Below are 18,565 nucleotides of genomic sequence, written 5' to 3'. Positions count from 1 at the left end.
CTGGTGAAAAATAATAGTGTTAAACAATAACCAACATTCACATAGTGCTTTAAAGTACATAGGGACTTCCCTGGTGGTCCAGTGGGTAATACTCCGCACTCCCAATGCAGGGGGCCTGGATTCGATCCCTGGTTGGGGAACTAGATCCCACATGCATGCCGCAACTAAGAGTCCACATGCCACAACTAAGAAGTCCACATGCTGCAACTAAGACCTGGCACAACCAAACTAACTAAATAAATATTTTAAAATAAATAAAGTATATGAGTCTTTCACCTGATAGCACATCTAATCCCAAGAATCTAAGAGATAGTTATGATTATCATTCCTGCTTTAAAGATGAAGAAATTGCAGCTCACAGATATTAAATAACCTGGCCAAGGACTCACAGGATACATGGAGCCCTGGTTCTTGAGCTCAGTCCCTCCGACCCCAAGCTCATGTCCCTCCTGAAAAAGAGGAGCCACTGGAACTGGATGGGAGCAGGTTTCTGGTGCAGCTCTTCATTTTACATTTGAGGAGACGGAGGCCCAGAGAGAAGAAAAGTGCCTTGTCTGAGACACAGACTTAAAACAGGACTGGAACCTCTGGATCCCAGCCCAGTGCTCGTTCTTTGCATCTGAACAGCAGTTCAATGTCCTGACCAGGGTATGAAGCCCTGGCAGATTTGGGGTGGCGGTAGTCATGGTAGGTCCGCCTCCTCCCCTCCCCTGCGCCCCCCCAGGCCCCCACCTCTGCTGCATAGTCCCTTTTGTGAGGAGAGAGCACAGAATGCCCTCCGCAGTCCCCATCCTCCCCTCGCCAGTGCCTGCTTCTTGCTGAGTGTGTGGGCTTTCGTTCAACAAACACAATGTGAGCACCTACTGTGTGAAGGCTCTGGGAAGCATCTCAAGGGCCCACAGTCCACTGGGAGGCCAACAACGAACACAGTGCCATCAGATCTGCAAGATAAAAAGCAGAGATGTCAGAGATGCGTAGCAGGGCCCCAAAACCAGGCCTTGGTGGTCGGGTAGAGAAGGTTCAGAGAAGGCTTCCCGGAGGAGGGACATCTCAACTGAGTGCTGAAGTCTGAGTGATGAGTTAGCCAGGCCAGAGCTGGCAGGGAAGAGGCTTTCAGGGTGGGGGAATGGAGGGTGCAAGACAAAGCAAGAAGTCACCCTGCATGTTGCAGGCATTTTGCAGGCTTCTGTCAGGTCCGTACAAGTAGCCTGTGAGCAGGAACTTGGTCTCCCTTCCTATGGAAACCTCCACGGGTGAGGACCTACTCCTGTGGATGGATGACTCGGTTACCCCACGTGAGCAGCTTTCACTGCCATGGACTCAGCATCCTCCCAGCCAGAGCCACCCTCCTGACCTGGCGTGGACATGACAGCCCCAGGAGGGGCTGTGCCTGGCAGGAGTCTTTGACTGCAGCAGGGGGGAAGCCGCAGGTGGGTACATTACTGTCCCCTTCTTCCCCCAGTCACCAGCACCCTCAGGTTGTTCCCAGGAGGGTCCAGCTCCCCTCCCGTGGGGATAGGGAGCACCACCCCATGAGACAGGCACAAACAGCCCTGCAACTTAGCACCCGGAGCAGGGAGGACTAGCAAGGGCACCGACCCTGCCCCTGACATGCCTGCCAAAGGGTGGCCCTTCCTCTGGTGTGTGTTTAGGGCCTGACCTCTCTCAGACCAACGGAGGGGCTGAGAGGGGGCAGCCCAGGGTGGGTCAGTACTGCCCCAGTCAGGCACGTGCTGGGTCTGCCCTCACCCCGGTGGCTCCCAGTCCCACATTCCTGGGCTGTGCACAGAAACATTCACTTTGAATATTAGCCCGAGGACGCGGCTTGGCACTCTCCCTTGGTGGTGACAGGTTTCCATGGGTCCTTTCCCTCCAAGGGGAAACGTGACATTGCGTTCATAAGGGGTGTCTCATTAAACCCGGTTCCCCATAGGTCCTCTGAGTTCCCGTGGGGCCCCAGAGCTGGGCAACGAGCTGGGCGACATTCAGTTCCTGCCCTGGGGAAGGGGGGGGGGGCGTGCTGAGCCTAGTGGGGACAGATCTGCAAGCAGATCACGTCAATACGACGGGCTGGGCTCAAAACGGGAGGGGGGCGGGGGGGGGGGCACCAGCCAGCCCCAGCCCAGGTCCACAGCAGCTTATGCAGGCACAAGGCCGACGCTGAGTTCGGAAAGATGTGAGAGGGCTGGGCAAAGTGGTTAGCAGGGGGAAAAGAGTAGGAGCAAAGCCTTGGTGACCAAAAATAGCCCGAGGTGGGAGGAGACAGCAGGCAGGCGGCGGGATGGAGGGGCGTGGCGGGGGGAGCGCGAGGCCGAGGCGGGAGGGGAGAGCAGGCGCCGGGGGCCGAGTTGCATTTTACATTTTGTAGGAAATAAATATCCGGGAGGGCACCAAACTGGGGAAGGCGGATCCCTTTGGAGGGCATGACTGTCGTCCAGGGAAAGAGGGTGAGCATTAGGGCGGGGGAGGTAGGACGGGACAGGGAGCCCCAAGGTCCGGTAAGGCAGCGGAACGCCTGAAGGTTTGAGGAAGCAGACTGGGCCCACGTTTAAGGTTTGGTGAGGGGAGCGCTCACCCCGGGCTCTACATTCCTGGGGGGCGGGAAGGACCGGGGAGCCGCCGAGCCGGAGGGGCGCCTGCGGGCCAGGGTCCCCAGATGAAGCGGGAGGGGCGGGCACAGCAGGGGGAGGGCGCGGACGCGTGTGGTGCCCTCTCCTTCTTGGAGGGGTTGGGCCGGTGACAGGAGAGCGGCGTGGTGGTGGAGCCTTCAGGGTGTGTCCGCTCTCCCTCACAGCCCAGGGAAATGCCCCGGACGGGCCTGAACCGGGAAGGGCAGGCCTGGCGGGACTCTCCAAAGGCACCCGGGAAGGGAAGAAGGGAGCGGCCTCCACGGGCCCCTGGGAAGGGGTTGAGGGCCCAGGAACAGGGCAAGGAGGGCAGAGGGCAGGTGTGGTCAGAGGCTTTAGTCAGCCTCTTCTGACAGGCGCCAGATAAAGCAATCCTGCTTGGGGACTTCCCTGGCCCTCTTCCCTGGTGGTCCAGTGGTAAAGACTCCACGCTTCTACCTCAGGGGTCAGGGGTTCGATCCCTGGTCGGGGAACTGAGACCCTGCATGACGCATGGCGCAGCCAAAAAAAAAAAACAATCCTGTTCGGTTCCAGTTTCCACAGACACCATGCCATTTAAACACTCCAAACCTCGAGGCTTTTGAGAGTGAAAGTAATAATTACCTCAGGACAACAGGAGTAAACTAGGCCCCTCCTGGGCACACTGGGATATATGGTCACCCTAGCTGTGGGGCAGGAGGCTGACCCTCCTGCTTTGAGCCTGCCCCTCAGGGACACTCTCCTTGTGACAGGGCCCCCCCAACCTGGCCCTGGAGCACCCTGACCCTCCTCAGAGCCAGGCCTGGGGAAAGACAGGGTCTCCCCCTTTTGAGGTCCATCTCCCCACACCCTTTGGTTCTCTGCCACCACTGTCTTCAGGGGAACGACAGCCCTCAGAGGAACGTGGTCCTTCCTGGAACCCAGTGGGGGGCAACCTGGAGAACCCCTACGAGTCTGTCAGCCCTAGAAAGGTGCTCAGAGGCCGGAGTGGTGTTTGCCCACACGCCCCTGAACTGTTTATTCCCCCTCTCGGCAAAACCCTGGGGTTCCCCAGTCTCCTCCCTCCTGCCTGTCCCCCGTTTTCAACTGGCTGCCAGGCAACGTCCCCACGTTCCCTGCTCCTGCTTTTAGTTCATGCCTCCCCAGCACCTGCCCGTCTTGCGGCCTTCCCCTGCCACCAGCACAAGCCTCCTTAAGCCCAGACCTGAACACAACACTTGTCTGCTTGACAAGCAGACAAAACAAAAAGAACAAAAACAAACAAAGACCCTTTTGTGGGAGGAAAAACACATTAAAAATTTAAAACATCACCACAGAACTCAACTTCCCTACAAGGTAAAGTCTAACACTTCCTCCAAGAACTGACTCCAAGGGTACAATGGAGTTTTCCAGAACTATATATGAATTTGCCACAGAAGGAATGCAGAAACAGCTGAGAATCCAACTGCTTCTATTAAAGTCAGACATTAAAAATATAAAACAGGGGCTTCCCTGGTGGCGCAGTGGTTGAGAGTCCACCTGCCGATGCAGGGGACACGGGTTCGTGCCCCGGTCCGGGAAGATCCCACATGCTGCGGAGTGGCTGGGCCCGAGAGCCATGGCCACTGAGCCTGCGCATCCGGAGCCTGTGCTCCGCAACGGGAGAGGCCACAGCAGTGAGAGGCCCGCGTACCGCAAAAAAATAAATAAATAAAAAATAAAACAATGCCACTCCTTTCACTAAATTTGTTCTGGAAAATAGAATCATTTTTCTTTAAAATATGTTAATATATAATGGATTTATGTTTTAAATTTAATTGATAAATATGTTTTAAACTTCTCAATTCCTAATACACTAAATGTTGTCAATCGCTATATCACACATCAGCAAAAGCTCTTGGGGTCCTGAGACTCCTACTCCCTCCCCACACCTTCAGTTACCCCTTTGCTTCTCTCTCCTCTTAGCAGCCAACTTTCTTGAGATCTACTTTCCTCCCACTAGCTTCTCAGCCCTACCTTGTGGTTTCCCATCACTGATCCTGAAACTGCACTCACTGAGACCACTGAGGACTGCCTGGCATTTCATCCAGTGGACACTCCTGTGTCCTTGTTTTCCTTAGCATCTCAGCAGCGTGACCCTGGCTCGCGGAAAACCACGCTTTCCTGTTTCTCCTCCTGCCTCTCCAGCTGCTTGTTCCCAGCTCTTTTTTTTTTTTTTTAAAGAAGATGTTGGGGGTAGGAGTTTAGTTATTTATTTATTTATTTTTGCTGTGTTGGGTCTTCGTTTCTGTGCGAGGGCTTTCTCTAGTTGTGGCAAGCGGGGGCCACTCTTCATCGCGGTGCACGGGCCTCTCACTATCGCGGCCTTTCTTATTGTGGAGCACAGGCTCCAGATGCGCAGGCTCAGTAGTTGTGGCGCACGGGCCTAGTTGCTCCGCGGCATGTGGGATCCTCCCAGACCAGGGCTCGAACCCGTGTCCCCTGCATTAGCAGGCAGATTCTCAACCACTGCGCCACCAGGGAAGCCCTTCCCAACTCTTCTTGCTTCGCTCACCCCACCAGGGCTGGGGGGCCTCAGGGTTGGACTGGGCCTCGTTCTCTTTTCTCTCCACTCCCAGGTCTTCAAGGACCGTCTTGATGGGTGTGGCTCCCACACCTCTAACTCCAGCCCATAGTACTCTCCTGAGTCCCAGACCCCCGTATCCAGCTGCTCCTGAACATCCAGTGGATGCCACTGCCCCACAGGCCCCGGCAGGGCAGACACTCTCACACAGGACAGATCTCCACCTGCACCCTTTCCAGCTCTGCCTCTGCACCAGGAACCCTGGCCCTCTACCCTCGTCCTCACTCTCCTCATCAACCAGCCACAACCAATCCTGCCGACCTCACTCCCTAAATCGCTCTCAGATCCATCCTCCTGTCCATTCCCACTGCACCCCTCAGCTCAGGCCACCTCCCCTCTCCCTGGCCTTTGACCTTCCTCCTCAAATCTGACACAGCAGCCAGTATTCCTTTTTAAGCAGTCTTTTCCCCACTCGGAATCCACAGGGGCCCCCAGCGACGCAGGAGGAATGCCTCCTCCACAGCACAGCTCACCAGAGCAGCCAGCAGGATGAGGTCCTGCCACCTGTCCCGCCCCATGTCCCCTTCCCCATGCCACTCTGTCCCAGCTGGTCTGACCTTGCACCCGCCTCTGGTACAAGTTGTTCCGTGCCTCTGATCACTAGAGACCCCCTCTCAGCCCCATCATTCTCTCCCCTGGAAAGCCTACCCTGACCTCCCTCAACCTCTCAGGGTCAAGAGCCCTTTCTAAGCTGAGTGCCCTATTCCCACCATGACACTTTTCCTGCTGAATGGTCACGATTCAAAGTTCCTTGAGGAGGAGGATTTCTTCTCTGCTCTATCCCCAGGTCCTAGATCAGTGCTTGGCACGTAGCAGCAGCTTAGTAAATACCTGCTGAATGAATGGCTTGAAGTATGCGAGCCCATGTGCAGCTGGCAAGCAAACTTCCGAACCCCCAGCGCCATTCATATAGAGCATGGCTCTGCTCTGAGCACCCAGACTGGTTGTCTGGCCCTGCCGTGGCATAGGAGGCGGCTGTCCAGGGCTCCCTGCCACCCGCTGCCTCCTCCGGATGTGTTGTCCTGACCGAGCTCCCAGAAGAACCTGGCTGGACTCCACACTTTTCCCATCAATGGCCAAGACATGAGGCTGCCAACAAATGGGCACCCTCCCCAGGCACAAGGGCCACTCAGCTTGGTCGGAGCTGACCCTGCTGGGGACACCCAGACCAAACCAGGACACCAGCCACAACAAGAGGGGCAGCAACACATACCAAACAGCGTCCCAGTGTAAACTGAGTCTCAGAGGCTGAATACTTTTCTGGACGTCACTGGGCAAGTGAGGGGTGGACTGGATTGGAGTCAGGCTCTACTGCTGCAAAAGCCCTGCACCCATTCTGCAGGTCCAGGAGTAAAGGCTCAATCCACTGAGGGGCCACTCCCAGTTGAGGAGCCCAGGGCCAGACTGAGACCTTGAGGGCTGGGATTTGCACCTGGAGGGCCAGGGTGACAGAAGAGTAGCCAGGGGCAGGCAGATGGGGAACAAGCAGCAATCCACAGGGTGCCCGGCAACTCATCCCATCATGGGCTTGAGTCCTGGTGGGTCAGGGTAACGGAGAAGGCACAGCCCACACCACAGGCACAGGAGGCAAGAATGAGCACCTAGACCTTGGAATTCAAAGGGCCACCAGGTCCTCCAGGCCTGCACTGTCAGCATGGTCTTACAAGTTGTCATCACCTTACCCTTTAAGCTCCTTTAACCCACATGGCTCCTTTAGCAGGAAGCCAGAGGTCCAGCCTCACTGTCAGGAAGAGGCAGCTGCTGACCCTGCAACTGGAGGAAGACCTGGTCTGAACTGCAAGCCCGGCAGCCCCTTCAAGGCAGCTGGGAGGAGACACCGGGTACCAAGTCGGTGGCAAGGACTCCTCACAGGGCTGCCAAGTAGAGCTGCCCAGGCTGAATTTGCATGCCTCAGCGGGGGCATTCTTTGTGTGCACTAAGACGTGAATCGCGATCACAGGAGCGATGTAACCTGGTAGTCCTGCCTGCTCAGCTGCCCCCTCTCTGGGACAGAGGCATGGGGATGAAGAGGGAGCCCTTTCCCCTCTTATGAGCCTTCCAGGGCTTCAGCACCTCACTCACTCCAACCCCCCATCTGAAGAAAGAATCACATTCCAGCACAGCACCGATAATGAGATCAGTTTATGGATTATAGTATGGGACAGACTGGGAAGGTGCCACGGCCTATACCGATGAGCTTCCCAGAAACAGACCAACAGACAGACAGGAGTGGCCCAGACAGACAGACAGAAGGACAGGGAAACAAAGCCAAATGGGTAAGAGGCCTAGGCCCAGCCTCAGCAGCTGTGTCTGGCCTCCAGATCCAGCTCTGCCCTGGGGACCTGGGGGATGAGCAGGGCTGGCAGGGGCCTCAGTTCTTGTAGGGCCCCCTCTCCTCACTCCCTCCTACCCTCACCAGCAAGCTGGGACCTTTGGCGGGTGTTGTTTCTGGGGCTAGGGAATGGTAGGTCTGGAGTGAGGGGCAGAGGGTCAAGGCTCTTGGAGGCTCCCTGGGGAGGTGGAGGCCTGGGTAGTATGGGGATAGCAGCAGCACTGGGGGGAATCTGGTCAGGCACCAGGCGCCTGGGGTGGGGCACCGCTCAGCAGGGCCCCTATATCTAGGGCAGGTCCCCCACCCTGCCCACCACACCAACATGGTGCAATAAATAAAGTTTCAAGTAGTAAGTCAGTGTCAGGTAGGAGATCTGGGGGCTGGCGGACAGGCAGGAGCTTAAGAGAGGCCCCTGTCGGCCCACCAAGTCTTCTCAGTGGGCTCCAGCTATATCAAGTCTGTCTGTGTGCACTGGAGTGGGGACCTGGCCCCTGTGTCCATGTAGGGGCTCAGCCCCTCAGACCAGTGCCAAAGCCTGCTCAGTGGGGCAGAAGCAGGGCAGCATGGTGCCTACAGCATCCACGATGGCTGCTAGGTGCTCGTCCTGTGCCTGGGGCCCACAGAGCTGCATGAAGTCTGCCAGGCGCAGCAAGTACTCAAGGTTGTGGCCAGAGAAGCCTCGGCAGGCCAGGATCTGCGTAGCGATGGCCTCCTCAGGCGCAGGGCCCAGGTAACCAGGGTTCTGCGGGGTGGCCACGTAGGCCAATGCCTTGAGTGGTTGGTCAGGGGTATCTTGAGGGTAGAAGGTGACCTCCTTGGTATCATAGCTGCCAAGCACTGCCTCCCGCACATTCAGGTACTTCAGGGCCTCATTCACCTGCTCACCTTGCACCTGGTACGCCACACCCCAAGTGCAGCCCTAGGAGAAAACATGGGCACTGGGGTCAGTCACACAGCTCCTTCTGGTCCCACCCCAGTACTGTGCTTGTAAGGGAGGCGGGCAGAGCGCTGGTGAGCCCTCTAGTAGCAATATATCAAGCCCTCATCCTCCCTTAACATGAGTTGGTAAGGTGGTCTAGCCCCAGAAAGAACAGAAATCCTACTCAGAGTATGGTCTGAGAAACAATGGCATCGCCTGTAAGCTTGTTAGGAATGAGTTTCAGGCCACTCTAAATCTTATTAAAATCTGTATTTTAACAAGATCCTCAGGTGATTCTTACGAGAAGCACTTAGCTAGACCCACCCTTCCCCTCAGCCAGCGGGGCATCTAATCTAGCCTGCAGCCAAGGAGCCACAGCTCTGTCTGTCTGCACCCCTCCACGCTGTGTCTCTTTCTTGACTCTGGCACTTACCTCGCGATCTTCAAGGAGGGTCACCACACGACCAGGCTGAGGAGGGAAGAGAGATTTTGAAAAACAACAAATTAGAAATGAGCTCTGCCATCATTGGTAGAGAAAACTCTTAGTATCCCTTCTGTCCCAGGCCTCAGAGAGCCCCACTCATCCAGGGGGATGATGCATAGATGTAACAGGAGTAGACACATGGCAGTGGCCCAGATTGATAGTCAGAAATATTCATCAACACGGTGATCCACAGGATCAGCCTATAGCCATCACACAGTGACCCACTGGGCACACAAATTTAAGCCAAAATATGTAAGCAAGGTTTACATATTTCCCCCATCGGGACGGAGTCACCGTCTGCCCAGATAGACCCTGACATTCCAGGGCACCAGCGCGGTGCCCACTATCCTGTCCCCACCCCCGTCATTCACCCGGGCATGGGCAGATGCTCACCATCTTGTCGCTGCCCCGATGGAAGGTGTCTCCCTGCCAGAAGCGGCGGCTGTAGCCGCGCACGAAGCCCACACGGCTGTCGCTGTAGGCGAAGTCGGGCCTCCACACCAGGGAGCCGTACCCGAAAATCCACAACGCTTGGGGGTCGCAGTCGTCCTGGGGGTGTTGCGAGGGGGGCGGTGAGGCGGGCGGGGTGTTCTGAGCTGCAGACTCCTGCTTCATGGTGCCGGACACAGGGACTGGCCTGGGCGGCCTCCGGGGCTGGTCTCCGACGCGGGCACGGAAGGACCACGGACGTACCCACCTAGCCTGGCACCGCTTGGCTGCTCCAGCTGCGCTGCCCGGTCCGAGGTCCCCTTTAAACCCTCCGGCCGGAAAGCCCCACCCACCGCGGCCAGCTGCCGCGGTTATTGGGGCGGGGCAAATTCCATTTTGGCCAATCACCTTAGGATTTTGCTGCCAGGTTGACCGCGCCGCCCCCTGAATGGGTAACTGCGCGTCCTGCGCTGGGCCCAGCGCGCCTGCTGATTGGTTCGGCTCCACCTCCGTAGCAAACCTGGCAGGAGTGATGCAACGGCTGGGGAGGTTTCCCCAGCTCAGCCGTGCAGCAAGGACGCGCCAGATTGCGTCAGGTGGCCGGCAGTGGGCACGGAGGAGGACACCGGTCGTCTCCCCATCAGCCCCTTTACGGCCTGGGCCCTTCAAGAACCATGGCGGGCCGGCCCCAGGAGGGTGTCTCTCAAGCAGTCCTGCCAGTGCACCTGGCCGAGTCACTGCCACCCCAGGCAGCACGGACTCTTTACCAGGTCCAGTGCAGGACACGTCCAGAAGGAGGGCTCTGGGCGGCGTAAATGACCGTCTCTCGGGTTTCGTCCGGGAGCACGAACTCTGGAGAAGCGTCCGAGGCACCTCCGCCTTCCGCACAGGTGCCTCACGCTGTTGGCGCGCGTGAGCAAATGGAGAAACTTGAGTCACGGGGCTCACAAGGTGTTCTGCGGAAGCTGAGAGACTGAGTCAGACCGATCGGTCAGAGCTTGCGGGTCACGTGAGGGCTACGCCCCAGGCCAGGTGTGGGACTTCCTGAGCCCAAATAGGCTCCGCGAAAAGCCGGTCAGAGTGCTTGGAACTGCCGTTGTCACTTTGGCAGTGGTGTCCCGACCTGCGGAGAGAAGCCATAAAGACAGGAAAGTCAGGTCAGTCCTGCCCCAAGGCGATGGGTTTCGTTCTGCCTGGACAGGAGAGTTTTGCAACAATGGTTGGGTTAATCTTAGGCACTGAGGCTCTGGAAGTGGAGAGCAAGGAGGGCCCAATTAAGGCCCCCCAGAGGGCTGTGAGCAGCTACCGGCCTTCGCCCTTGGCTACTGGCTTCCCAACCCACAGAGGGTCCGCAGGTCGCCTGGGGTTGACCCCCTAAGCAGCAGCCAGGGGAAAGGGAAACAGAGGCAGCAGAAGGCCTCGCAGAACTGGCTCCGAGGGACTGCTGCTTAGGTCAGGGGACTGTTGATGAGGAAAAGGGAGAGCCCTCTGAAAGGGAAAAGGGGCAGTATTGCTTCTCATTCGATTCTAATTAGATATTTAAACTAAAAATTATCTGCACACTTAAAGTAATCATTCCAAAGGTGCCTAAGATATAATCTCCAGCAGGAATGTTTCACTATGTTGTGTATAGTATGAAGCTAGATCTTTAAAAACAAGTTATACATTAATATTAGTAAAAGAAATAATATGGAATAATATACATAAACTGTTAGCAGAGCCTGTCACCAGAGGAGGACTTTCCATATTAAATGTAAATATTTATGGAAAAGTGGGTTTCTTACAAGGAGCATGAATTACTTTTCCCACTGGAAAAAATTACAGGCAAATGGTTGTTTCTGGTTATTCCTTTCTCCTTCCCTCCATTCCCCATATTCACTCTCCCCTCTTCTCCTCTCTCTATCCTGTCTCCTTTAGTCCACCTCCTTTGCTGCTTAGGGAAAATATCCCCCCTCCATCTACCACCTTTGATAGTGGCGTGGGAGGTGAGAAACTGGTACTAACACATTGCTGAAAGTATCTGAATTGGCACAAACAACCCTTTGAAAAAGCAGCTTGGTGATACAAATCAAGAAGCATAAAATGTCCCTGCCCTTTGACCCAATACTTCCACTCCATGAAATTATTCAAAATATGGGAAAAGCCATATTCCTCAAGATTTTTCAATGCATTGTTACTTATTATAGCTAAAACAAAAGAAGAAATGCTACTTAAATATCAAAAAATAGCTAAATGTTTAAGTAAATTATCCACATGGTGGAGAAGTACACACACACATGTATACACGACTTTAAAATCCTGCAATAAATGAGTAGTTACATAAATTTGATATAGACATAAAATTAAATCTGTGCAGTCATTAGAAACAATTATGTATGACTACTTATTGACTTGGAAACCTATCTGTGATGCATATATAATTAAGTGAAAAACAAATTATAAAATAACCTAAAATAACTTTTTAAACTTAAAAAGTATATATGTGTTTATTTCCAAAAAAAAAAAAAATCTAGAAGAACACATAAAAATGCTCAGTGATTATCTCTGGGTAGTAGGACTACTGAGACTTGCACTTTCTTTTTTATACCAATTCAGACTGGGAATTTTTTAAGAGAACATAAACCACTTATATTTAGGAAAAACAGTTTAAAGTAAAAATCCATTAGGAAAACAATGTAGTGAACATGCTTATGATTGCATAGTAAGACAAAAATGCAAAACAGGAACTATCACATGCACTATAATTAAAACGATTGGGATTTCCCTGGTAGCACAGTAGTTAAGAATCCGCCTGCCAATGCAGGGGACACGAGTTCGAGCCCTGATCCGGGAAGATCCCACATGCTGTGGAGTAGCTGAGCCCATGCACCACAACTACTGAGCCTGCATTCTGGAGCCTCGCGAGCCACAACTGCTGAGCCTGCGTGCCGCAACTACTGAAGCCCAAGCGCCTAGAGCCTGTACTCTGCGACGAGAGAAACCACCGCAATGAGAAGCACGCACACCACAACGAAGAGTAGCCCCCACTCGCCACAACTAGAGAAAAGCCCTCGTGCAGCAACGAAGACCCAATGCAGCCAAAAATAAATAAATAAATAATTTTTTAAAAAAAAGATTAAAAAAACAAAATTCATGAGGAAAAAGATGGGGCATCATATACTAATGAGAGATGGATTGGGGGATGGTGATTCTTTTCTCTATTTTGCAAGGCTTATGAATTGTAATTTTTAACAATAAAGAGTTACTTTTAAAGAGTAGTTAATGGTTCTTGGTGGCTCAGGGGCAGATAGCATATCAGAATCACCTGGGCAACATCTTCAAGATGCCCATTCTCTGACTTCCTCCCAACTAGACCAAAGCCCCTGGTTTAAATAACTCCTTTAGTGAGGTCATCAGTAACCAGCTCTTGCTCCAGGCAGAGTTAGGCACTCCTTCCTCTGTGCTCCCAGACCCCTTACCTCACTTCTGTCCCTTCCACTTCATGCTTATAACAGAAACATTTATCGAGTGCTTACCATGAGCTAGGCAGTTCGCTAAGTGCTTTTACATCCATTCTAATTATAAACTTCTCCGCTGCTTTGTGAGGTAAATATCATTTCACAGATGAGCAGACTGGAACAAAGGAAATTTAGGTAACCTGCCACAGTGACACAGCAGCAAGTTGTATAGCCTGGGGCCCAAGGCAGGCAGTCCAACCCCAGAGCCTCCTTGTTGATGAGCATTTGACGTCCTACCTCCCACGAACTTGAGAGCTCCCAGAGAGCAGACTTCATCTTTGAAGGCCCCGGGGAACCAACACAGTCCTGGCTCATGGAAGGTTCTCTGCAAAGGTAGGTAGAAGAAGTAAAGCTCTTGGAAAAGGCCAGGGCACCCTGGGGTTCAGAGGAGGAGGAATCCTGCGAGACAAGGGCTCAACCTTGACCCTCTCAAAATAGGAATCTGCACAAAAGTTGGCCCTGAGGTCTTGGCCACCTTCCCAGGAACTTGTCTCACCTGTTCCCATTCCTTGCTTATCTTTGCCAACATCTATCTCCTTCCCTCCCCGTGGGACACTCCCAGGTAGTAAACCACCCACCTCAGCCAGTTCCTCTCCAACATCAGCAGCAACCATCCCATCTTTCCTCCTAAAATCCCCTCAGGGAGGGGCTGCAGGTGTCATGCCCACAGAGGTGCCAGCTCACAAGAGGTGATGAGAGTATCATTTCCACCTTGCAGAGTTGCACATGATGTACACATGGCGTCTTCCTTCTGTGAAACTTTCCCAAATTAATCTTTCCTATTGTCCCTTCAGGTGGTCACTTCTAATTTCCTTATGATCTGTTCCTCCTCCTCATTCCAGTCACTGTAATCAACTCCTGGTGTTAGTGGGAACCACTGTCTGAAACAAGGGAAGGGTGCATTTTAGGAGCCAGGGGATCATGCGAATTTGTTAAGCTAAACGATGAAGTTGCTTCATGAAGCTGCTGATTCCAGAGGGATGAAAACCTTCTCAGACATGGGCTCTAAGCCCAGCTTGTCCAGATTTGAGCCTAGTTCCACCTTATACCATCTGGGTGACCCCAGGCACCCTGTCTCTGGTCCTCAGTTTTCTTAACTGTCAAATTGGGAATAACAGTACCTACTTTGTAGGTTCTGATGAGGATTGAAGGAAATAAAACCTTAGCCAGCACCTGGCATGTGTGAGCACTCAATACATGTTGCTCCATATTATTTTTACTCCAAATGTTTCACTTTCCTTTTTATCCAGGGTATTACCATGGTCTAAGGTGATATGGTGATTTATAGTAAGTATATATTTGGGTTTTGTTATATCATTTTTAATAAGCAAGTAATCTAGTAGTAAATTGTGTTCCTGAGTTCTATGATCCATTCTAGCAAATTAATCTAACCCAAAGAGAGGGTCATAGGAACCTGTGATCTACAGCCATTCAGTTAGAAGGACAGGAAACACCTGGACTTGCAATCGGCATCTGAAGTGGGGGCAGTCTTGTGGGATTGATCTGTGGAATCTGATGCTATCTCCAGGCAGATAGTGCCAGGCTTGAGTTAAATTGTAGGACACGGAGCTGATGTTGCTGAATTGTTTGCTGTGTGGAAAACCCCCAGGTCTGGTATCAGAAATGACGTAGTGCTGGTAGGGGATTGAGAGTAGAGGAGATGCACAGAAGAGCATGTTTTCCTTTGCCTGACCTCTCAGTCTGACACAGCTCAGAAGAACCGAGTGGGTCAGGAAAGTGACCAGGGTATTTTTTTTTTGAGTATTAAACATTTTATTCAATTTCTTTTTTAATATTTATTTATTTATTTTTGGCTGCATTGGGTCTTAGTCGCAGCACGCGGGGTCTTTCGTTGCAGCACGCGGCCTTCTCTCTAGTTGTGGCTTGAGTAGTTGGCTCAGTAGTTGCTGCATGTGGTCTCAGTTGCCCGGCAGCACGTGGAATCTGAGTTCCCGGACCAGGGATCGAACTCGCGTCCCCTGCATTGGCAGGCAGATTCTTAACCACTAGACCACCAGGGAAGTCCCCCAGGGTAAGTATTTTTGATTCGGTGGTGGAAACCTACAGCTCTCTCACCCTCCATTCTTACCATACAATTCACAGATTGTACCAGCAAATAGGATGTTAAATGAGAGTTTTTAAAAGGCAGAATAGGTGATAGTGTGCCCCGAGCACACTATTTTTTTAATTGAAGTATAGTTAATTTGCAATATTGTTTTAGTTTCAGGCGTACAACAAAGTAATTCAGTTTTATTTATGTGTGTGTATATATATATATATATATATCTCAGATTATTTTCCATTATAGGTTATTACAAGATACTGAATATAGTTCCTTGTGCTATACAGTAAATCCTTGTTGGTTACCTATTTTATGTATAGTAGTTTGTATCTTTTAATCCCATACTCCTAATTTCTCTTCTTTCCCCTTAGGTAACCATAAGTTTGTTTTCTATGTCTGTGAGTCTGTTTCTGTTTTGTATATAGATTCATTTATATTATTTTTTATATTCCACATATAAGTGATATCATATAATATGTCTTTCTCTATCTGACTTACTTAGTATGATAATGTCTAGGTCCATCCATGTTGCTGCAAATGGCAATATTGCATTCTCTTTATGGCTATTATGCCATTGTGTTATATATATGTATATATCTCACATCTTCTTAAACCAGTTGTCTGTTGATGGGCACTTGGGTTGTTTCCATGTCTTAGCTATTATAAATAGAGCTGCTATGTACATTGGAGTGCATGTATCCTTTCGAATTACAGTTTTAGTTTTTTCCGGATATATGCCCAGGAGTGGGATTGCTGGATCATATGGTAGCTCTATTTTTAGTTTTTTAAGGAACTTCCACACTGTTTTCCATAGTGGCTGCACCAATCTACATTGCCACCCACAGTGTAGGAGGGTTTCCTTTGCTCCACACCCTCTCCAGCATTTATTTGTAGACTTTTTGATGATGGCCATTCTGACCAGTGTGAGGTGATACCTCATTGAGGTTTTGATTTGCATTTCTCTAATAATTAGTGACGTTGAGCATCTTTTCATGTGCTTGTTGGCCATCTGTATATCTTCTTTGGAAAAATGTCTATTTAGGTCTTCTGCCCATTTATTTGGGTCATTTGGTTTCTTGATATTGTGTTATATGAGCTGTTTGTATATTTTGGATATTAACCCTTTGGCACTTGCACTATTTGCAAATATTTTCTCCCCTTCCATAGGTTGTCGTTTTGTTTTGTTGATGGTTTCCCTTGCTGTGCAGCAGCTTTTTATAAATTTTTATTTATTTATTTTTTTTTTGTCTGTGTTGGGTCTTCGTTGCTGTGCGCAGGCTTTCCCTAGTTGCGGTCAGCAGGGGCTACTCTTCGTTGCAGTGCGTGGGCTTCTCATTGTGGTGGCTTCTCTTGTTGTGGAGCACGGGCTCTAGGCTCATGGGCTTCAGTAGTTGTGGCATGCAGGCTTCAGTAGTTGTGGTTCATGGACTCTAGAACGCAGGCTCAGTAGTTGTGGAGCACGGGCTGAGTTGCTCCATGGCATGTGGGATATTCCCAGACCAGGAATCGAACCCGTGTCCCCGGCACTGGCAGGCAGATTCTTAACCACTACGCCACCAGGGAAGTCCCTGCAAAAGCTTTTAAGTTTGATTAGGTTCCATTTGTTTATGTTTGCTTTTATTTCTTTTGCCTTTGGAGACGTGATCTAAGAAAATATTGCTATCATTTATGTCTGAGAATGTTTTGCCTATGTTCTCTTCTAGTTTTATGATGTCATGTTTTATATTTAGGTCTTTAAACCATTTTGAGTTTATTTTTGTATATGGTGTGAAGCAGTATTCTAATTTCATTGATTTTTTAAAAATTTATTTATTTGGCTGCATCAGGTCTTAATTGTGGGATCTTCATTGCGGCACACGGGCTTCTCTCTAGTCGTGGCATGCAGACTCCAGAGCACATGGGCTCGGTAATTGTGGCATGCGGGCTCTCTAGTCGTGGCACATGGGCTCTAGAGCATGCAGGCTTGGTTGCTCCATGGCATGTGGGATCTTAGTTCCCCAACCAGAGATTGAACCTGCATCCCCTGCATTGGAAGACAGATACTTAACCAGTGGACCACCAGGGAAGTCCCTAATTTCATTGATTTATATGTGGTTGTCCAGCCTTCCCAACACCACTCACTGAAGAGACTGTCTTTTCTCCAGTGTATATTCTTGCCTCCTTTGTCATACATTAATTGACCGTAGGTGTGTGGGTTTATTTCTGGGCCCTCTTTTCTGTTCCACTGATCTACATGTCTGTTTTTGTGCCAAAACCATGCTGTTTTGATTACTGTAGCTTTGTAGTATTGTTTGAAGTCTGGGAGGGTTATGCCTCCAGCTTTGTTCTTTTTTCCTCAGGATTGCTTTGGCAATTCTGGGTCTTTTGTGATTCCATATAAATTTTAGGATTACTTGTTCTAGTTCTGTGAAAAATGTTACTTTGATAGGGATCGCATTAAATCTGTAGATTGCTTTGGGTAGTACGGCCATTTTAATAATATTAATTCTTCCAATCCAAGAGCACAGGATATCTTTCCATTTCTTTGAATCATCTTCAATTTCCTTTATCAATGTTTTATAGTTTTCAGCATATAGGTCTTTCACCTCCTTAGTTAAGTTTATTCCTAGGTATTTTTTTTAAGTACCTTATATTTATTTATTTATGGCTGTGTTGGGTCTTCGTTGTTGCACGCAGGCTTTCTCTAGTTGCGGCGAGCAGGGGCTACTCTTCGTTGCAGTGCGTGGACTTCTCACTGCGATGGCTTCTCTTGTTGCGGAGCACAGGCTCTAGGTGCATGGGCTTCAGTAGTAGTGGCACACGGGCTATAGATCACAGGCTCAGCTAGTTGTGGCGCATGGGCTTAGTTGTTCTGTGGCATGTGGGATCTTCCCAGACCAGGGCTCGAACCTGTATCCCCTGCGTTGGCAGGTGGATTCTTAACCACTGCACCACCAGGGAAGTTCAATTCCTAGGTATTTTTTTGACACAATTTTAAAGAGGACTTTTTTTTAACTTTCCCTTTCTGATATTTCATTGTTAGTGTAAAGAAATCCGAGCACACTATTAATAGAAGAGTTGCTTGAGCAAAGAGAGGGATTTTCTTTGTATGCTTGGGGGGATTGGTAAAATAAACAAACAAATAAATAAAACAATCCCCATCTATGAGGAGCTATATCTCCTGCAAACCACTGAGAAATAAATGTATCCTCAGGTCCTTGGCCCATGTGCAAAAGGGACATAGGTCTCACCAATGCTCTGGCAAAAGTATGGGAAGGAGTAGCTGAATGCCTTGATACAGTCCACCTCAGAAGAGGGAGAGAAGAGAAGACAGCTGCTCTGCTGGTTATACCAACTGAATCCAGAGCCAAGCGGGGGAAGACTACTTGGTCCCCTGCCCAAAAAGCAGGGGCCGTAAGGGTTCACTCACATCCTGGCAGAGGGGTGCATGGGATAGTGGGAAAATCTGGCTCCTTGCCCATTTCTAGTTGCCGAGGAGGGAGGAAGACACAGCTGATAGGGCGCCCTGACCTCAGGCCTGGTCCTGGAAGGCGAGGGGCCAGGGCTCCAACAGAGCATTGTGATGGTGGGGCCCCTCTCCCAATTCCAGAGAGAAAGAAAGGCGTAGTCGGTGGGGGCAGGAAGTGGCTGGCTC

General features: G+C 50.9%; 1 protein-coding gene across 1 annotated transcript; it reads right to left on the bottom strand.

The window, feature by feature from the left end:
• Nucleotides 1-7,337: 7,337 nt before the first annotated feature.
• CHAC1 (ChaC glutathione specific gamma-glutamylcyclotransferase 1) lies at nucleotides 7,338-9,610 on the bottom strand. The gene is made up of 3 exons (XM_082648985.1): nucleotides 9,337-9,610; nucleotides 8,893-8,928; nucleotides 7,338-8,459 (listed from the first exon to the last, which is right to left on the bottom strand). Exons 1-3 carry the CDS (start codon nucleotides 9,556-9,558, stop codon nucleotides 8,058-8,060), a joined length of 660 nt encoding a protein of 219 aa, XP_082505111.1. The 5' UTR covers nucleotides 9,559-9,610; the 3' UTR covers nucleotides 7,338-8,057.
• Between the last annotated feature and the right edge of the window lie 8,955 nt (nucleotides 9,611-18,565).

This window comes from Grampus griseus (assembly GCF_964374135.1).
Source record: "Grampus griseus genome assembly, chromosome: 2".
Taxonomy (NCBI): domain Eukaryota; kingdom Metazoa; phylum Chordata; class Mammalia; order Artiodactyla; family Delphinidae; genus Grampus; species Grampus griseus.
Note: the sequence above shows the minus strand (reverse complement) of the source record. Positions and strands in the feature narration are given on the sequence as shown.

What these genes read in the sequence shown, in the direction of transcription:
- CHAC1 (XM_082648985.1), bottom strand. Translation starts at nt 9,558, where the DNA reads ATGAAGCAGGAGTCTGCAGCTCAGAACACCCCGCCCGCCTCACCGCCC. An exon ending in ATCGGGGCAGCGACAAGATG is followed by an intron (nt 8,929 to 9,336) that starts GTGAGCATCTGC and finishes TTCCCTCCTCAG; the next exon opens with CCTGGTCGTGTGGTGACCCT. An exon ending in CCCTCCTTGAAGATCGCGAG is followed by an intron (nt 8,460 to 8,892) that starts GTAAGTGCCAGA and finishes GTTTTCTCCTAG; the next exon opens with GGCTGCACTTGGGGTGTGGC.